Consider the following 21,607-nt stretch of genomic DNA (forward strand, 5'->3'; position numbering starts at 1 on the left):
TCTCACTTAAAAATTTAGATACACACTTCAGAACTCAAAATACAAGAATGTGACCCAATGCTGTATTAAAAGGACAAACGATAATGAGGTGCTTGGCTCCGCCCATGACACCAACAGTAATTGTCAGGGCCAATTTTATTTATCAGGACCATGGCATACACATACAAAAAACATAAAATTCATGTGCATTAAGAAGTCCAAAAATGGAAATATGGACTATAACTAGTCCATATTTCTGTGGAGTGCATTTGTCATCCCATGAGATGTCTGAATCATCTACGGAATCAGGAGCATACTCCTCTTCTGATGATATCGCTTCACTTGAACTTTGTTCTGGACAGACCTGTTGATTAAAAACATTTTGTATACATTGAAAGCGTTTCAGCAAGAATATTTCTACTAAAAGCTTACCAGTGATGTCCTCCTTTTATTTACAATAACACATTTTGTGCAGGGACTGGTTGCAAACTAGACAGAGAAAAGTAAGAATTGACAAAGGGAGGTAGCATAAGTATTTAAAAAGTCAGTGCTGCACTATGACTCAATTTCAACATACAGCACAACTAGACATGGAAGATCATATTCAAAAGATGAACCCAATTCCCATTCTCAAAAAAATTACCTTTACATCACACACCACTCCATTTCAGAGGTGAAAACAGTCCTTCAAATAAAACTTTTTCTAAACTTGACATTTCATCATGGATGATATCATGATCTCACACACAGTTAACCACCGTTAACCGAAAAAAGTGTAATCTTAAAATAAGAATTTGATCCTGACACTTGTGTAGGTATCAAAACCAATGAATTGTTATGATTAATTGTTTTGAATCGCAATAACCATGTGTTTGAACAGTACTTAGTATTCTCATGACTATTTTAGAAAATAAAAAGGTCATTGAGATAAAACTTATGTCAGGTGAGTTGCCAGAAAATAATTTGCATGCATCCAACTCAGCAGCCTGACAAGGCATCTCTATGGAGAGCTAAAATGAAGGGATAAACACTGAATGATTGTTTCTAAAAATAAAACAATGTCCACCTAATGTATGAACCTATCCAGTTTATTACAGAGGATCCATGTGTCTGTGCTCATCTGAACTTAACTTTCATTCTTTTCTACATGTAATTTCAAAACTCAGTCCTCCAAATTTCTGCACCTTACATGATGAGTATTACACAAGACCAGTGTGTTTGAATAGTACTTAATATCATTTCAATGACTTTATATCAGAAACAAAGTTGGTTGTCGGAGACCAAAAATACCTCTGGAGGGTTGGTTGAACTGGATCCGCATACATCCACGTCACCAGCCTGACACAGTTCATCTTTGGAAATCTGAAATGTAAAGAACACTCACTAAATGTGAGTTTGTTGCCAATGTAGAGAACAGTCCTCCCTATTCCTGCACCTTACATTTTGAGTATTACACTGGACCCATGTGTATGTCCACTCCTAAATGTGACTTTCATTCTTCTGTACTTGTAATTTCAATACTCAGTCCTCCCTATTCCTGCACCTTATATTTTGAGTACTACACAGGACCCGTGTGTATGTGCGTTTCTAAATGTAATTTTCATTCTTTTCAACCTGTAATTTCAAAATTCAGGTTTCCAAATTTCTGCAACTTACATGATGAGTATTACATAAGACCAGTGTGTATGTGCACTCCTAAATGTGACTTTCATTTTTCTATACTTGTAATTTCAATACTCAGTCCTCACTATTCCTGCACCTTATATTTTGAGTATTACACAGGACCTGTGTGTATGTGTGTTTCTAAATGTCATTTTCATTCTTTTCTACCTGTAATTTCAAAATTCAGGTTTCCAAATTTCTGCAACTTTCATGATGAATATTACACAAGACCAGTGTGTATGTGCACTCCTAAATGTGACTTTCATTTTTCTGTACTTGTAATTTCAATACTCAGTCCTCACTATTCCTGCACCTTATATTTTGAGTATTACACAGGACCTGTGTGTATGTGCGTTTCTAAATGTCATTTTCATTCTTTTCTACCTGTAATTTCAAAATTCAGGTTTCCAAATTTCTGCAACTTACATGATGAGTATTACACAAGACCAGTGTGTATGTGCACTCCTAAATGTGACTTTCATTTTTCTGTACTTGTAATTTCAATACTCAGTCCTCACTATTCCTGCACCTTATATTTTGAGTATTACACAGGACCTGTGTGTATGTGCGTTTCTAAATGTCATTTTCATTCTTTCTACCTGTAATTTCAAAATTCAGGTTTCCAAATTTCTGCAACTTACATGATGAGTATTACACAAGACCAGTGTGTATGTGCACTCCTAAATGTGACTTTCATTTTTCTGTACTTGTAATTTCAATACTCAGTCCTCACTATTCCTGCACCTTATATTTTGAGTATTACACAGGACCTGTGTGTATGTGCGTTTCTTAATGTAATTTTCATTCTTTTCTACCTGTAATTTCAAAATTCAGGTTTCCAAATTTCTGCAACTTACATGATGAGTATTACACAAGACCAGTGTGTATGTGCACTCCTAAATGTGACTTTCATTTTTCTGTACTTGTAATTTCAATACTCAGTCCTCCCTATTCCTGCACCTTACATTTTGAGTATTACACAGGACCTGCGTGTATGTGCGCTTCTAAATGTAGCTTTCATTCTTTTGTACTTGTAATTTCAAACCTCAGTTCTCTCCTTTTATGCAGCTTACATATCAAGTGTTACGCAAGACTTGTGTGTTTGAACAGTACTTAACATCATATCAAAAACTGTATTTTAGAAAATAAGTTGGTCGTTGGAGACCAAAATTACCTCTGGAGGGTTGATTGAACAGGACCCGCCTGAATCCACGTCACCAGCCTGACACGGTTCATCTTTGGAAATCTGAAATATAAAGAACACTCACTGAATATGAGTTTGTTCCCAATTTAGAAAACAGTCCTCCCTATTCCTGCCCCTTACATTTTGAGTATTACACAGGACCTGTGTGTATGATCGCTTCTAAAACAGCTTTCATTCTTCTGTACTTGTAATTTCAAAACGTAGTCCTCCTTATTCCGGCACCTTACATTTTGAGTATTACACTGGACCTGTATGTGCGCTTCTAAATGTAACTTTCATTCTTTTGTACATGTAATTTCAAAACTCAGTCCTCCCTTTTTATGCAGCTTACATATCAAGTATTACACAAGACCTGTGTGTTTGAACCGTACTTAACAGTCATCCCCAACCACAGGCCGCAGATCAGTACCAGTCCGTGAACCAATTGGTACCGGGCCGCACAAGAAAATATTTTCGTGTTACATATTGTCTGAGTATGGAGGATCGTTTATTTTGAAAACCCTTTAACCGGATTCTCTCGGTTACGTCTTGCTCACCAACATTGAGCCCACAATGAGTATGAAAGCGATATGTTAGGAAAGTTTCTTTGGAAAAGGGGAAAAGGACCAGAGACAGGAGAGTGGATTTATCCTGGACTTGTAGGTGACTCCCATGTTCCAAGCCCACTCTGCATAATATGTACCGGCTTACAAATGAGGCAATGGAGCTTCAAACTGCTTTGCCATTACACCCTCTGCATTGTGTGTCATCGTTTCCAAGGTCGGATCATCTCATTGCAGAGAAACAAGCTCAGGACTCCCGTTAATTTGTCATTGTCGTAAGTTAAAATTTTCATGAAAATAAATATTCGTTTTTGTGGCATTTTCAAATCTTATATTGAAGGGATGTGTGAACGTTAGCATAGCGACTAGAGTCAGAGAGCATTATGGCAGTGATCGAGACGAGAAAAGAGGAGTATAGCTTGTAAGTCTTAAGTCTGGTTCACACGGCAAGATTTTAGGATTGTCAGACGATTTTCCAAATTCTGTGACCACAGAGCTGATAAAAGTACAACAGGTTTATGTGTCCAGCCACATAACAGGAGCAAATCTTGCCATGTGAGCAGGCTTTAGTACAAAATGATGTCACAACTACAATCTACCTGCAATGCATATAGCTAGTGTAAGCATCAAGCCTTGACTGAATGAATAGCCTTGTGTCACGTTAATTTAATGATGGATAGCTGAAAAGTTACCGGGTTTATCAACTGTGGTAGCAATTTTGCTCCAACTCCACTCGTCATCATTTCTGTGGATATTCTTTGTACAAAATGCTGAATAAACATTCATGCTGTTTCTACATATCTCCGATGTCCACCGGACTCATTTTGGGCATGTCAGCTCAGCTGTTTGGGATTCCCCTCCATGAGCTACGTCACAGCGTTTTCTGATTGGCTGCCTGTCAAATTGAACAGGTTGAGTTCTAGCTCCCAATCAAGGAAAACCCTACAAGCTGTGAGAATATGCCCGATTTTAGATCGGAGCAGTCCCAATGTTCCACGACTGGATGTGATCAGTCTTAGCATGCCATAGATGGCAGGATGAACGGTTACGATTATCGCAAGCAACGTTCTAAGATTGTTGTAAGGAGAAATTCGGGGTAAAAAAAGAAGAACCCGAGCCACAGAAAAATGGCCAAGTCTTCACCGGTCCGCGGTGATAAAAAGGATGGGGACCACTGGTACTTAATATCATTTCAAAGACTTTATCTTAGAAAATAAGTTGGTCGATGGAGACCAAAATTACCTCTGCAAGGTTGGTTGAACAGAATCCGCATGCATCCACGTCACCAGCCTGACACAGTTCATCTTTGGAAATCTGAAATGTAAAGAACACTCACTAAATGTGAGTTTGTTCCCAATGTAGAAAACAGTCCTCTCTATTCCTGCACCTTACATTTTGAGTATTACACAGGACCTGTGAGTATGTGTCCTTCTCAATGTAACTTTCGAAACTCAGTCCTCCCTATTCCTGCACCTTACATTTTGAGTATTACACAGGACTTGTGTGTATGTGCGCTTCTAAATGCAATTTTCATTTTTCTATACTTGTAATTTCAAAACTCAGTCCTCTCTTTTTATGCAGCCAACATATTTAATATTAGACAACACCTATGTGTTTTAACAGTACTTAATATCATTTCAATTACTTTATTTTAGAGAATAAGTTGGTCGATTGAGACCAAAATTACCTCTGTAGGATTGGTTGAACAGAATCCACATGCATCCATGTCACCACCCTGACACAGTTCATCTTTGGAAATCTGAAATGTAAAGAACACTCACTAAATGTGAGTTTGTTCCCAATGTAGAAAACAGTCCTTATTCCTGCACCTCACATTTTGAGTATTACACAGGACCTGAGTATTTGTGCTTCTCAATGTAACTTTCATTCTTCTGTACTTGTAATTTCGAAACTCAGTCCTCCCTATTCCTGCACCTTACATTTTGAGTATTACACAAGACCTGTGAGTACTCCTGATCAAAATCTTAAGACCAGTCAAAAAATTGCAAGAATTTGCATTTTGCACTATTGGATCTTAAGTCCAAATTAGAGCTTCACAATGTTAAAGGAAAAAATCAGTGCAAGAGACAAGAACTTTTGAGCAGGCAATTTTCTGAAAACTGCATTTACACTCAAACATGATTTTTTTCAGCTGATCAAAAGTTTAAGACCATAGTCTTTAAAAGCCAAAAGATGTGCCAAACTCTGGATTCCATGTCATTTTCTGTCAAGTCTTTACACTGTCAAGACCTCGTGATGGCAAAAGCAAAAAAGCACACTGACTTTGAACGTAGTAGGATTGCTGAGCTGCATAAGCAAGGCCTCTCACAATGTGCCATCGCTGCTGAGGTTAGACGCAGTAAGACATCATAGTAAGTCATTTTGCATTTTTTAAATGATCCTGAGGGTTATGGAACAAAAAAGTCAAGTGTAGACCCAAAACAATTTCACCAGCTCTGAGCCCAGGATCGATTGGCTGTACGTCAAGACACGGGACGATCCTCTACCCAAATTAAGGCCATTACTGGTGCTGACTGCAGCCCAATAACCATCAGACCGCATCTGCGAGAGAAAGAAGGGCTTCAGAAACAAAACACAAAAAACGTCTTCAAAGGCCATGTCTTCTTTAACGCCACAAAATTTCCTGTTTGGACTTTGCAAGGGTGCGCCAAACATGGGACATTGAAAGGTGGAAGAAAGTTATCTTCTCTGATGAGAAAATTTAACCTTGATGGTCCTGATGGCTTCCAACGTTATGGCATGACAAGGAGATCCCACCTGAGATGTTTTCTACATGGCACAGTGGTGGGGGCGCATCATGATTTGGGGTGCGTTTTCCTTCAATGGAACAATTGAGCTTCAGGTTGTGCAGGTTCATAAGGGAGATGTTGCAGCGGGAATCCCTCATGACTGAGGGCCCTTGTCTGTGTGGTAATGATTGGGTTTTTCAACAGGACAATGCTGCAGTTCACAATGCCCGCCTGACAAGGGAGTTCTTCCAAGAGAATGACATCACTCTTTTTGACATCGTGCATGTTCCCCGGATCTAAACCCAATTGAGAACATTTGGGGATGGATGGCAACGGAATTTACAAAATGGACATCAGTTCCAGACAGTGAATGCCCTTCGTGAAGCCATCTTCAACACTTGGAGCAACGTTTCCACTAGCCTCCTGGAAACATTGGCATCAAGCATGCCTAAATGTTGAAGTCATCAACTTCAATCATTATTGAAGAGCTACCATTATTGTAGCTCCACAAGAATGGTGGAGCTACTCATTAATGAGTCCTTTTTTTGACACTCTGATTTCTGTTTTGGGGGGTTTCTCTGGTTTTTTTGAGCTATGGTTTTAAACTTTTGATCAGCTGAAAAAAATGTTTGAGTGTAAATGCAGTTTTCAATGAATTCCCCACTCAAAGTTTTTGTCTATTATGCTGATTTCTTCTTTAACATTGTGAAGCTCTACTTAGAACCTTCTTAAGATCCAATAGTGCGAAATGTAAATTCTTGCAGTTTTTTAACTGGTCTTAAGATTTTGATCAGGAGTGTATGTGTGCTTCTAAATGTAATTTTCATTCTTCTATACTAGTAATTTCAAAACTCAGTCCTCCCTTTTAATCCAGCTAACATATTTAGTATTACACAACACCTATGTATTTGAACAGTACTTAATATCATTTCAATTACTTTATTTTAAAGAACAAGTTGGTCGATGGAGACCAAAATTACCTCTGCAAGGGTTGGTTGAACAGAATCCGCATGAATCCACGTCACCAGCCTGACACAGTTCATCTTTGGAAATCTGAAATGTAAAGAACACTCACTAAATGTGAGTTTGTTCCCAATGTAGAAAACAGTCCTCCCTATTCCTGCACCTTACATTTTGAGTATTACACAGGACCTGTGTGTATGTGTGCTCCTCAATGTAACTTTCATTCTTCTGTACCTGTAATTTCAAAACTCAGTCCTCCCTATTCCTGCACCTTACATTTTGAGTATTACACAGGACCTGTGTGTATGTGTGCTTCTAAATGTAATTTTCATTCTTCTATACTTGTAATTTCAAAACTCAGTCCTCCCTTTTAATCCAGCTAACATATTTAGTATTACACAACACCTATGTGTTTGAACAGTACTTAATATGATTTCAATTACTTTATTTTAGAGAATAAGTTGGTCGATGGAGACCAAAATTACCTCTGCAAGGGTTGGTTGAACAGAATCCGCATGCATCCACGTCACCAGCCTGACACAGTTCATCTTTAGAAATCTGAAATGTAAAGAACACTCACTATATGTGAGTTTGTTCCCAATGTAGAAAACAGTCCTCCCTATTCCTGCACCTTACATTTTGAGTATTACACAGGACCTGTGTGTATGTGTGCTCCTCAATGTAACTTTCATTCTTCTATACTTGTAATTTCAAAACTCAGTCCTCCCTATTCCTGCACCTTACATTTTGAGTATTACACAGGACCTGTGTGTATGTGCGCTTCTAAATGTAATTTTCATTCTTCTATACTTGTCATTCCAAAACTCAGTCCTCCTTTTTATGCAGCTAACATATCTAGTATTACACAACACATGTGTGTTTGAACAATATTTAATATCATTTCAATTACTTTATTTTAGAGAATAAGTTGGTCGTTGGAGACCAAAATTACCTTTGGAGGGTTGGTTGAACAGGATCCACATGTCCACATCACCAGCCTGACGGTTCAACTTTGGAAATCTGAAATGAAGGGATGTACACTGAATTATTCCATAAATAAAGTCCACCAACTATATGAGCAAAGCACCTTTAGCTGAACACACCTCTACCTGTAGGTACACATAATAAGTAGGATAAACTTTAAACAATGCAGATATATCAAATAGTAGCAAATGAAATTAACATTTTCAAATCAATTGATCTAATTGTATGTCTTTCTGTGGTTACTTAAACATTTTTTGTCAACTGAATGCAACTCATTATTTTGTACTTGTAATTTCAAAACTCAGACTGTTTTCATATATATATATGAAAACAGTCCTCCCTATTGTTTTTGTTCCTTGTTTTACCAGGAACAAGAAAAAACTATTTGAGTAATATATATATATATATATATATATATATATATATATATATATAATATAAGCTTTTGTATTTTGAGCAGTTGCTTGTCTCCTTTGGAAAAAGAAAGGTATTCTGATTATAATGATCATCGAACATGATCTATGCTAATAATGTGTAGTATAAAAATAGTTTAAAAGTGAAAAAGCAAAACAAAGGAAAAAACAATCCTTTAATAAACACTGGAATCCTATGCATAATAAAGTCACAACTCACCTTTAAATGAATTGGGGTATTTTACATCAAATCCTTCTTTATCTTCACCTAAGGTGCAATAACAATTGGAATCATGTTTGCTCTCTGAGACCTCTTTGCTGACATCTTCTGCAAAGATCAGAGAATGTGTTGCTGAGTAACAACATGATACTGTACACCAGGGGTGTTAAACTCCAGGCCTCCTGGGCCAGTGTACTGCAACTTTTACATGTCTGTCTGGTCTAAAACACCTTAAGTATATTACTGAAATAGCTTCTCAGTGCAGTCAAGTTGATGACCATCCCATCTGATCCAGCCATGTGATATCAGAAACACATCTAAATGTTGCTGGACACCAGCCCTCAAGACCTTGAGTTTGACACCCCTGCTGTACATAATATGATTTGGTGTTATTTTATGCGAAAATGATGTACTGAAGTACACAGTTCTACATAATTGACTTTCTATTGACAGGTTCTCAAAATCTTAAAAAAATTAAAACATCATCTTAATACTAATGATTACTATCTAGGATAATTTGTGCCTGTGAAACAATATCACTCACTGATGTACAGAAAATGACCAAATACAGTTTTATCTAATTCTGGAGTGAGCCACCTTCCCTTTAAACTCTGGTACACTGGCTAACATGGTTGGTAATTACTAGCTAAACTGCTGCAAATCAGATGCTTTGGTGTATCCAAGCATCAAGTAACCTACAACATTCTGCAAAATTACTAAACTATATGTACTTAAATGTCTTAAGAGATTCTGTATGAGTCTTACCTCTTTCTCCACGCAAAACAAATGAAACAAGTTAAATGAATACTAATGGCTTGCACCTGGACTTGTCGGATTGTACCAAGTTGATGGAGGAGGAGGGATACAACAAAAGGAGAATTCCATTTTGTTTCTGAAGCACACAAGGTCTGATTTTTTTCCAGGAACAAGAAAAAACTATTTGAGTAATATTTTGTAACTTTCATTCAATATTTCAAAGTTAAATAGTTTATCATACATTTTTCTTTATTTAAGAGGCAACAGTTAGATGGTATCTCCCACCAGCAATGTTGTCACTTCTTTTAATCATTTCTGTTCAATCAATTAATTATGTTTATTTGTATAGCACATTTCAGCAGCAGGGCAGTTCCAAACACTATCATAAAAACAAACTGTTTTTATGATAAAGATCCAACATAAACTGTTGTCTAATGGCAGACACAACACCTGCAGAAAAAGGTTGGCTGATGTACCTGCCAATAGACAATTTAGACTACCTAGACAATCTACATGCATGCAGAGTAGCGACATTGAGATTACGACAAAATATACATTTTAAAAGTTTTGTGCTAACAGTAACATAAGTAATCATGATATTTTTGGCACTTTAAATATTTTTTAAATAAATGCTTTTATTTTTATATTTGTAATTCTGTATTACTCCATGACTGGTTATCCCTTCTTTCAAATTCAAAAATACTTTATTGATCCTAAAAGGGAAATTAAATAAAAAAAAGCTTGGGTCCTCTACCACAAGCCTTGGAGCGTGAGTGGTCTTCACAGTATATTAGCAGTTCCCAAAGGTGTGCTTCTCTGTATCAAGAGGTCTGATGTATCTCCAGGTATTTGTTTGAGTCACTGTTCCAGTTTAGGGGTCATTACCCTGAGGGTTTCAGTGACCACAGGCACTACTGTTGACTTCAACTTCCACATTCTTTGTAACCACCTAAGACCCAAACTCTTGCATGGCATGCATTATTAATTCGTCTGATATTTGGGTTGATTGGGACCTAATGATTGCAAAAACAAAGAATTATCTTTTTATATGATATCTGGACATCATTTTTCTCAGAAAAATACTTATTCATTTTAAATCACCATGTTTAGCACCATGGTAAAGCTATACAGTTGCTAACTTTTGTAAACTTACACAACAAAAGAAACACTGAACATCTTGAGTCTAACCTGTAATGTGTTATAATCTTCCACCACCACTAAGTCATAAAATAATGGCCTAACGTGTGGACACCAGACCCCATCTAGAGCAAAATTTAGTATTGTGGACTAGACAGTCCAAAATAAGTCATCCACTTATGTGGACAAATTTTTCTCAGGTTCTAGGAGGATGATGGTTCTTTTTAGTCTTTGGTATTTCTCTAGTTTTTTCTGTACCTTCTGTTCATTCAGGATAGCTACATCATAACAACTGCTTTGCTCTGCTGCTCAATGATCACCATGTTCAGTTGGTTTGCTTTTCCTGTTTTGTCTTCCTGTATATGGAAGGCCCACAGAATCTTAGCTTGTACGTTTTCTACCACCTTGTGTGGCATTTCCCATTTTAAAGAGGTGTGTTCAAGGTTATATTCCCTTCAGATGTTTCTTCACACTATTCTGGGTACTTGGTTGTGGCGTTCCATGTATTCTTATCATGCTACCATCTTGCATCCTGGTGTTAGCTACTAGATTGTCTCAGGGGACTCATTGCATAGCATTCACTGAATATCTTGCTTGGTATTACAAATCTGGGTCGTTATTGCTCTGGTTCTAGGGACCTGCTTATGTGCCATCATGAATACTGCCTCTGTGTTGTGGTTCAGTCTAAGACTTTGTCAAATGGAGCTGTCAGTGCATACCTGTTGATTGTCTGGACCTTGTTTCTGTCATTGGACTTGCCTTACTATTTGTAAGTACAGTGGCTTGCAAAAGTATCCATAGCCCTTGAACTTTTCCATATTTTGTCACAACTGCAAATATATTTTCACAGAATTTTATGGAAAATAAAAGCTAAAAGTCCAGTATTCAGCCCCCGTCCCCTGAATGCAACCAATTGTCTTCAGAAGTTGACTGCTAATGGTAAAAAATTCAACTCCTCTATGACTGCCACAAAAGTTTGCTAAGAGAATATTGGGGAACAAACAGCATGAAGTCCAAGGAACACACCAGACAGGACAGGGATAAAGTTGTGGAGAAGCTTAAAGCAGGCTTAGGCCATCTCACAGACTACTGTTCCATTAATCATCTGGAAATGGAAAGAGCAAATCACACAGCTGTGAACCTACCAAGAAAAGGTCATCCACCTAAACTTACAGGCTGAGCAAGAAGAGCACTGATCAGAGATACAGCCAAGAGGCTCATGGTGGATCTGGATGAAATGCAGAGATATCCACACCTCAGGTGGGGGAATCTGTCCACAGTATAACTATTAGTCATGCACTGCAAAAATGTGGTTGAGTGGCAATAGAAAAGCCATGGTATAAAGAAAACTATAAGAAGTCCCTATAACTATGAGAAGTTGCAGTTTGCCAAAAGCCATATTGGGATACAGCAAAAATGATAAGACAAGACCAAAATGAACTTTTTGGCAAAAATGCAAAGCACTATTTGTGGTGGAGAACAAACACTGCACATCAATCTGAGCACACCTTCCCCACTGACAAACATGGTGGTGGCAGCATCTTGCTCTAAGGGTGCTTCTTTTCTTCAGGGACAGGGAAAATTGTTAGAGTTGATTGTAATATGGACTAAGCCAAATACAGGGTAATCTTGGAAGAAAACCTGAACACACCTGAACCTGGAGTCTGCAAAAGACTTGAGGCTGGGGCAGAGGTTCACCTTCCAGAAGGACAACTACCCTAAACATAAAGCCAGATCTACAATGGAATGGTTTAAATAAAAACATATTTATGTGTTAGAATGGCAAAGTCAAAGTCTAGACATAAACTCAGCAGAGATTCTTTGGCAAGATCTGAAAACTGCTGACAAGTCAATTTTATTTGTATAGCATATTTCAGCCACAAGGCCAAAGTGCTTTACATTAAAGAACTAAAAAGTCATAAAAATAACATACATTTACCATAAAAAGAAAAACAAAGTAAAATCAAAATTAAAATCATATACATAAAATATATTGATACATCTACCAATGATTAAGATTCAGAAACAACTGTAAATTGGTGTGGTTTAAGCCTTGATTTAAAGGAATTCAACTGTGTTGCAGTTTTCTGGAAGTTTATTCAAGATTTGTGGTACATTGAAGCTAAATTCTGCTTCAAAATGCTTGGTTCTGGGGATGCAGAGCAGACCAGAATCAACAAACTGTTAGCAGTGGAATAGTTTGGTGAAAAAATTGCTTTATTATGGTTTATATTTATTTTTATCCATGCACTTATTCCACACATTTATTATTCATAATATTTTAATTAAACAAAATTTGATCAAAATATATATTAATTTCTGTATATTTTTAGGTGCCACATACATTCCAAAGTTGGGTTTAGGCATCCAACTAACCTTTATAAAATATTCAGTCTTATAGCACAGAGTAATCATATTGCCATCTCATCCCCAGTGTAAGAGTTGGCAATTTACACACAATTCATGTGTGTAAACAGCGACACGTGAATTAGAAAGACACTGTAGTAATTAGCAGGACCTTCCGGCAGACAACCAATCAGAATGAGAGGTTGTGTGAATATTCATGAGGTCCTGCTATTACACAAACCTGCCATAGGGGGCGCTGTGGTGATACACAGATTATACACAAAATCAGGTTTATGTGTATTAACCGGACATCTCGTTTTTTTTGCATTTTTGGGGTTATTAGACCAATAGAAACTTTTCTACGCTTTTAGATTTTTGTCAAAATTAGCAGGACACCGCTCCTGTCCCGTTAATTCAAAATGTCCTGCTAGTGTTGTGTGTATTCTGACGAAATGTCCTGCTAAACCACATTTACCAACGCACACACACACACACACACACACACACACACATATATATATATATATAATATAAAATCTGAATTGGGCTTTGGCAAAACCTTGACCTTCTGAAGGATATTAAAAATAAGTTTTAAATATTAGCAAGAACAAAAAAGCCATTTACTAGTAGAAAATTGGTCCATGCGAGATGTTCAAAGCAAAACTTCAACAAAAAGAAACACTTTTTTTGTTTTGTTTTGTGTGGTGGTACTAATTTGAAAAAGTGTCCTTGGAAATGTAAAGTTCTGATTGGTATTTCTTGTTCATCTGGTTTGGGGTCAGTTTTACAGCTTTTATGATTGAAAAGTTGGATATTAAATTTGAAGGTTTACTCATGCGACACTGCCACAGCAATGCTGAAATATTATGTCAAGGAAATTTAAAATCTATATAAAAATGACTTTGGTGGGTATTCAGTTCACTTGAAAGAGTAAATAAGACCGCAATTGTTAATTAACATTTAAAAAGCATGAGGTTTTCTCTAAATTAAAATCCTTTGACATGTTGGGCAGCTAACCCACATCATTAAAGAGCAAGATATGTTTTTGTCTATAGAGACATAATGTGATAAATATAAAGTATGCCAACTCTCCTCATTGCAATAAGAAACTGATTTGCTGAAAACGGATGGAAAAACTGTGAGGACCTATTTTGCAGATAATTATCAGCATTTCGCATATGGCAATGATCAGGCTGATTCCAAGCCAAGACTTGGACACTTTGCCAATACAGGAAAGAACCCAGCAGGAGGTTACTTTCAATATTACCTGTTGTAATCAAAAATGCATTGCCTGCTATCAGTTTCTTCTCCCAAAGAGCTCTCGAGCATAAAATTAAATTTTGTATAATTAGGACTGCAGAAATGCTGATGGATCCAAAGCAAAACACAGAAACATCAGTTTTGTGTAGAATTTTGGCAGCTTTTCCACCTATCTGGTCTATTTGCGGTTTCTACTCCGCGTGCACCCTTTATGACCATGCTCCGCTGACAGCTGCCCCTATGTCAATACGAACGCCTGTCAGGAGAGATTATACATCACATGAATCGAGGCAGATAATGAGCAAGAGGGAAGGGCACTTTTTAACACCCCCTCGGGTGCTACACATGACACCAGCCAAGCTAATTAAGCAGATGCCATAATGCAGTAATCAGGAACACAGGAGAGGGTGGAGAATTCGCCAACTTTAGTCATAACAGCGCAACATTTGCTGCTCAGGAACTTCTCGACCAGCACTGGCAGATGGGAATGCCAAACTGCAGTGGATGTGTATTTATGTGTGTGTGTGAACACACAGGTGTGCTCTGTGTTTTTCTAATTCCTCGTGCACTTTGTGAATTATGTGCACACAGACTTGTTATATTTTATGGAGACGGACAGACACACAGAGTATAAGCAATATAAAAATCAATGCTCTGAGTTCTCATCAACATAAAGCTGAGGACAGTGTTACCTGGTGAGGTTTTTCCTCATTATTTTTCAGCGAAATGAGCAATCGGGCATATTGCATGAAGCCTGATTGTTTCCCTCTGTAAATCAGGAATTGCAATTAAAATGTTCTCTTATGTGGTATAATTGATGTCGGCCTAATCCTTTATTTGCACACCTGCCAGTGAGTCTGAATTTTTAATGAATTTCTAATTAATGCTCTTTGCACACCTCATTTATGTGTTAGCGAATTATATTGCTGTTCTGTGTCCTGCTGGTAGTGGAGCGCCTGCAGGATGTCGCACCTGGTTTGAAACATAACATTTTTCTGCTTTCTCCAAAAAGAAAATGCCAAAAAAAAGTACAGTGTTTAATAACGGATGGGGAAAAAGGATATTAAACATTTTTAAGGCTTTGTCCATACACCCAAATCCACATTTATTTATAAATTATGTGAAGCTAAGTTCACAAACTAGATGATTGAGGCTCTCAGGCTATTTGAAAGGCAAACGATTTGTGATTTGATGTACATAAATCAATGGGTCAAGGTGAAGATATGAGGGTTTGTAAGAGATATGAGCTCAGTTCCCAAAAAGGCAAAGAAATAAACATTTATATGGATAAAGGCAGCTTGCATTGTAAACAGCTTTAAGTAGTAAAAAAGGCAGGAAAAAGCAGGATATTTAACAATGCCTTTTTTATTGGATTGTGCAGATATACTCTGGGTCCTTTTATTAAATACGCATTACTGAATTAACTGACCTTACCCCTGAGATCTGCATAACAAGGACCGTCGGACTATCTGAAGGAAATCTTTTAACTGTATTTAGTCATTTTTTAGTTTTTATGTTAGAACAGTGGATCCTGATTTTAGGGTCTGGACCACCTTGTGGGTGGCTTAATACCAAACCGTGGGGCTGGAGTGAGCCCCAATTCATGTGGTAGAGTATAGCAGATGTAAACACTAGTCAACACCAATAAAAAAATCTTCATTGGTTGAGGCTGTTCATTATATTATGCTTTAATTGGCTTATTCCAACGTGTTCCCCTATTGTCAGCCAGTGCTCTGAGGTCACAAGTCCCACAACATCATTTTGTTGGTGGAAAATTTAAGGATTTTTGGAACCAGTGGTGAAAAACATGTTTGAGCTCTGGAAATTTGTGAAACTGAGTGAGCTAAATTTCTACTAATGCCCATCCAGACTGTTGCAGCACATACTCGGTATGAACAGCAACAAGATTGTTCTTTCTTCCTTCTAAATATTACCGGTTTTCACACTGTAAAAACATTGCACATATTTTACTTAGCAGGCGTATTACTCATGCTAATGGCTTGTGTTTTCTATTCGGCTGTCACATGTCATGCTTGTTTTTCTATGCAATGTGTAATAATGCAATAATGTGGCTGCACGACCCAGTAAGAAAACTCATTCTATTATCAGTGGGAAACCCTGCAACAAAATGTGCACATAGTTATTTAATGTACGGCTATGATCAGCTAGTGTACGAAAAAACTAAAAGCCAACAGCTCATTCAAGGCAAGTTCAGTTTGCTTACCAAGTATCTGCCTCGATTAAAATTTCTGCGAATCCCTTGAATGATATTTTAAGTTTAATTTGTAACTAGATATATTTTTCCCAAAATGTTAACCGTCTTCCCACAAATTAATCCAAATGTGTTGAACAAATACAAAAAGGTACTACGCCCTGTCTTAAATTGTAGGTTAAATGTTAGGTTCACTTAGCTAATTGTATCATGTTAGCTTTAGCTTTGCAAGGCTTTTTTTCAGTCGAGTTTAACTGATACAGCTATATGTAATGTGCAAATGTAGTGAAGTGGATTATCTTTTGATGGATCATATGATTATTTGACAGTGCATTGGTTCCTGGTGCGTTTATCAGAAATAACCTCATCAGATAAACAGACGGTGTCATGCATCTCTATTAAGAGAGTCTTCTGGGAAAAGGACTTTTTAAATACAGCTCTGTGCTTCTGCTCATGATGAGTTTGAGTGAGCTCTAACTCAATGAGCGTTTATTTTCCCCCCTCTAATTTATTTGCTGTTGCATTTCATTTCCAGGCCAATTCACCCTGATAATCAGATGGCAATTAGTGAAGCATGGATCACAGAGAAGCCGCTCAGCTTATCTCACTTCCCGACACCTGCATGCTCACAACAACACAGTTTGGAGAATCATTCTTTTATTCCAAATAAAATTGTACGTACTTCATTTTAAACAACATTTCCAATTCCATCAGAAGTTTGCAAAATGTAATAAAACCTTTAATGCATCATGAGAGATGTTCAAATATATCTGTCTCTTGCAAGGCTTTTATAACATTGTCATTCTTTGATATTTGATTTTTATCAATACATGGGCAACTTCCCTCAACAACTTTGGTTTCAGTAGGAGGAGAAAAAAAAACTCACTATGAACATTTAGGAATCTTTAATTCACACTAGTAATAAAATTGCATTACATTTCATAAAATAAATGTTCCAGTTTATATATACAGAGAAAACAGACTGTACATACCCTCCAGTGAACCATTTCTAAAAGAAAACAGAAAACCTTAAACAAATTTCACAAAACATACAAGCAATACAGTGCTCAGCTTAGCAGGCACAACTGTACATCAAAATTTGTAACTGCTCAGTGTTGGGGGTTAAGGGGGTGGGGCCCGGTGCGGGGGGGAAGGGGCAAAAAGTGGAACATTAACAACGAAGTCCTTGCGGTGGGGGGAAGGGGAGGAGCTGATAAAGAGGATTTAAAAAGTATTGCAGGCAAGCAGACAGACGCTTGTCTTTTTCCAAGTGCAGCAGAACATCCATCTTGTGTGTAAAGTGTGGAGCCGATTGTTGCTGCCATGAACTATTGAACCTGCGTCTCAAAGCTGCCGTTCAGCTGGCCCTCCTCATAGTCCATTTGACACAAAATCATGTTGTTTTTTAGGAAAAACTTGTCCCCCACGCAAAACCTGTTGGAAGACAGAAACGGGAGGTTATGAATGCAACTGCTGCTGGCGTCATGAGATAAGTGTGGCTTGAAGGGTGGCATTTGAGTTTGACTGGTAATGATGGTTTTTGTTTGATTAGATTAGATGCATTCGGATTGAGACGTTTTTCCTCAAGATCACACCAGGATCTGTTAGGGGCTAGTTTGATGGTCATCGTAAATGTGGGCCTTCAAATAAAATGAGATTATAAACCAATCCAGTTTGAAAGCAAACAGACAGGAGAACTGGCACCCGATGAAAAGCAGGTCAAACTCCCTTTTGGTCGAACGGTAACGTTGCCGCGGGAGTCTGCGAGGAAACCCTGCCACGGGGTGAGCTTTTTCAGAGACAGTTTGGCTGCAGTGTTCAAAATCATTTTTCCTCAAAAGTCGGAGTCAATTGAAGAGGGAAAATAACACACAGCAGCCTGTCCCACTGATGTTCCCTCTCTGCGCTGCTGTTTGTTTGCGTGACACTTTGGAAACAGCTCCATAATGTGACTGAAAGGGAGCGGAGATAAGAACATAGCTGAAAATAGCTTGGCCTCAGTAATATGCCAGGCTGGTAACACGGTAAATAAAGCTGGTAACAGTCACAGCCATGGCAATGCTGTGCCAGATGAGCCCTGGCTTCATATATCTGCCAGCTGAGAAGAGAGACTGGAGTCATAATTCCCTTACAGCAGGTGTTCACTATGGTAACTGAATCTGGCCTGCAGAAGGTTAATGGGCTTGTGCTGTGTGGAGGAACAGGGTCGTGGCACTCGCGACAAGCATGCAAAGGATGCTCCACTCTCACACTGCTGCCATTACTGACAATATATTAATGGGGAAAGGCAATATTAGGGTATGTCATATTCCATGTACATCATACCATAGGCTTTGTGCTCGTTCCAATTTTTCATTTTGGTAGCTGTCCACCTGGATATACCGTGTTACATCTGCACTCGTTATTTTTCCCTTATATGCAGCAAGATGTGTCCCTTTCTGTAGCGTCTGAACTTTACACATAAGAACAAGAGCTAATTTTACATCCCGCTGGCTTTAAAGATTTACATATCGAGCCACAAATGGGGACAGACTGCTGGCAGCATGTTATAGTGAAAATAATTAGCAGGGTATTACAAATGCACAACATAATGAGACAACCATAATTTATCTTATTTTCTAGATTTACAAGCTGCTTGATGTAATGCAATTGAACAAACAAAAAGCATGTACCAGAAAAAATGTAGCTTTCTGTACAACACATTCTAAAATATAAGATATGAGCCTTTCTTCCTACTCTATTCATGGTTTGTTTAAAATGCATTGTCGTTGCAGGTATGATTCCCGTTCTTACCTCTGGTTACAAAGCTGACAGGCAAAACAGTCCAAATGGTAAACATTATCTCTGGCTCTCATCACCATTTCAAAGGCTGGGATCAGTTTACTGCAGGCTGCACAGTTCCCCGTTGTACCAAAGAGCCTGAAAGACAGACAGAGAGAAAAGACAGAGAGATTAACATACTTTCCTTTTAAACTTCATGCCGTGAAACGCAAACAAATGTGCAGCATAACTGCAAAGAAAAGGAGAAAATATGATATGATGTAGCATACAGAATGCACAAAACGCCTGTTTCTTGGTATCCTATCAGTAGTTTTGTTACAATTACAACAAAAGGATGTCTATATCTGACTTTAGAGCAAATGCTTTAGTTATCTTTAGAGAAAAGCTGAAATTGTTGAAAACCCATTTCAAACAATCCAACTTTTCAGTTTCTAACCTAATACAGGCTTCAACACAAAGGCAAACTGCAGAATGTGGTCATTCACTTCCAGAGGTTTTCTGTTGCTCAACCCATTCTCCTAGTCTTCATATTTCCTTTGCCATTAGCTGTGATGAGTTACCTGAATTTTTAAAAGTGAAAATAACAAAATGAAATCTCACATAAGTCTATTTAGGCTTATTAGACTGGAGCCAAATGATAAAGGTCATAAAAATGAACAGAAGGCATTCTTCTTTCAAAAAAGGGGGATGGGGGGGTAAAAACTCAAACGCTATTCCCAGATAGATTTACATTTTCATTTTCCATGCGCCTGCTCTTATGTTTAATTTGGAGATTTTGGAGCCCAGATAGATTTATATATTCTGCAGCGGGAGAAGGTCCGCTTCACAGCTTTGCAAGAGAGCTTAAGAACAACTGCAGATCGTTGTTCCAGCGGTATGTTAAACACTCCTCCTCAAACTTGTAAGGCTCAGACAGATGAGTCAGTGTGTTGATATTCGGCCTAGTTTATGCTTGTCCCATTCAGTTTCTTTCACCTTGTTAGGGAAAATGTATATCCAGCAGCTCTGCTTCTAATTAGGGCCACTGCCCCAGAGGAGCAACAGAGAGCAAAACAGAGGGAGAAAGGTTGTTATGTTCCATGAGAGGGATTCACAGGGTGTTAAACTGAGACATTGTTACATTTGGTTATTCCTTCAGTGAAAAAAAAACAAACTCTTCAGTGTTCTCATACAGTAGGCATCTGCCACCCACAGGCTGCTCTGAAACACAAAGAATGTGTTTTTCTTCTGTGAGACACAAAGACTTCTGCTTAGTCAGGCGTCTGAGGAAATTCTCAGCATTCAGTATTGATCCAAAAACCCAACATTTTTCCCAAAATTTCAGTGTTGAAAAGTGGACTTATGATGATATTCCAACAATTTACAAGACAAAAGCATCAAAACATCCCCATCTGAAAGCAGATTTTGATATAACCTGAATAAAAAAGGCATCAATATTTATTTTCCTCAATGACGGTAAGGACTTTGTGACGGCCACTTTAAAATATTGACTTTATTGTCCTCCAAGCATTTTGTAACTAGCTTTTCAGCTCAGGCTCGTTATCTATATGGATGACTCATGAGGTTTCAATCCATAGCTTGACTCAAGTCTTGCGTTGCTGTTTCACTCTTTTAGCGTTGTATTTTTTCGTTCTGGTGCCATGTGTTTTGTACAGCGCACCAGTTCCTCCTGCAGCAACCGAGCATGCAACATTTTAGAATAATGTTCTCAGGGTTTCATGCTTTGTTTTCAAAGTGTAACGATGGCCATTTTGGCCTAACACTTCTAGTTTAGTTGCACAGGACAAATGTCTCAAATTAAACTCTTTGTCCCTGAGTATATCTGCAATTTCTCTTATTTATATCCTATCTGAACAGTAGGATGGCTGGGCATTCCATGTTCTTCATAGTTTCATATAAATGCTTTACCAAGATGGATGCGATATGTAAGGCATCTGGAAATTGTACCCAAGGCTAAACTAGACAGGTGGAGGTCTAGTTTAGCCTCATCTCTTACTAATCTTTGCCTAATTTCTTTTGATTTTCTTGTGCTGTTACACAAGGAAGCAGTGTTTGATGAGTTAACTTAAATACTTCATTGTCTGTGCCTCCATTTTACAGAAGCTTGCAACTCTATGAAATCATCTCTGGGCTTTCAAAAAAATTAAGACACAGGATATGTAAACTTTTGACTTGGAAAAAAAAGTAATACAATGTATTGGAAAAAATTCTCAATCATTTAACATGTAGCAAGGAGAAATGATTTCGTTCATTCTAACTTGCCTAGAACATGTAGAGGTTAAAGAAAAACAGGGCAAACAAGATGACTTCTTATAAAGTGTACTCACAATACACAGTCACAAAATAGCACATTTTTTTCTATGTTTGATGTAAACTTCCCACTTGACAGAGATAAAAC

General features: G+C 37.8%; 1 protein-coding gene and 1 long non-coding RNA gene across 2 annotated transcripts; both read right to left on the reverse strand.

Moving 5' to 3' along the window:
- Nucleotides 1–86: 86 nt before the first annotated feature.
- LOC145550440 (uncharacterized) lies at nucleotides 87–7,253 on the reverse strand. The gene is made up of 7 exons (XM_081604382.1): nucleotides 7,118–7,253; nucleotides 5,075–5,146; nucleotides 4,630–4,701; nucleotides 2,816–2,887; nucleotides 1,270–1,341; nucleotides 412–468; nucleotides 87–343 (listed from the first exon to the last, which is right to left on the reverse strand). Exons 1-7 carry the CDS (start codon nucleotides 7,178–7,180, stop codon nucleotides 143–145), a joined length of 609 nt encoding a protein of 202 aa, XP_081460508.1. The 5' UTR covers nucleotides 7,181–7,253; the 3' UTR covers nucleotides 87–142.
- Nucleotides 7,254–17,318: 10,065 nt separating this feature from the next.
- LOC145550439 (uncharacterized) lies at nucleotides 17,319–19,872 on the reverse strand. Its single transcript, XR_014086340.1, has 2 exons — nucleotides 19,222–19,872; nucleotides 17,319–17,862 (listed from the first exon to the last, which is right to left on the reverse strand). It is a non-coding gene; the product is annotated as an uncharacterized LOC145550439 (long non-coding RNA).
- Nucleotides 19,873–21,607: the final 1,735 nt, after the last annotated feature.

Source organism: Poecilia reticulata, unplaced genomic scaffold (assembly GCF_904066995.2).
Source record: "Poecilia reticulata unplaced genomic scaffold, P_reticulata-male-v2 Scaffold_47, whole genome shotgun sequence".
In the NCBI taxonomy this organism is placed as follows: Eukaryota; Metazoa; Chordata; class Actinopteri; order Cyprinodontiformes; family Poeciliidae; genus Poecilia; species Poecilia reticulata.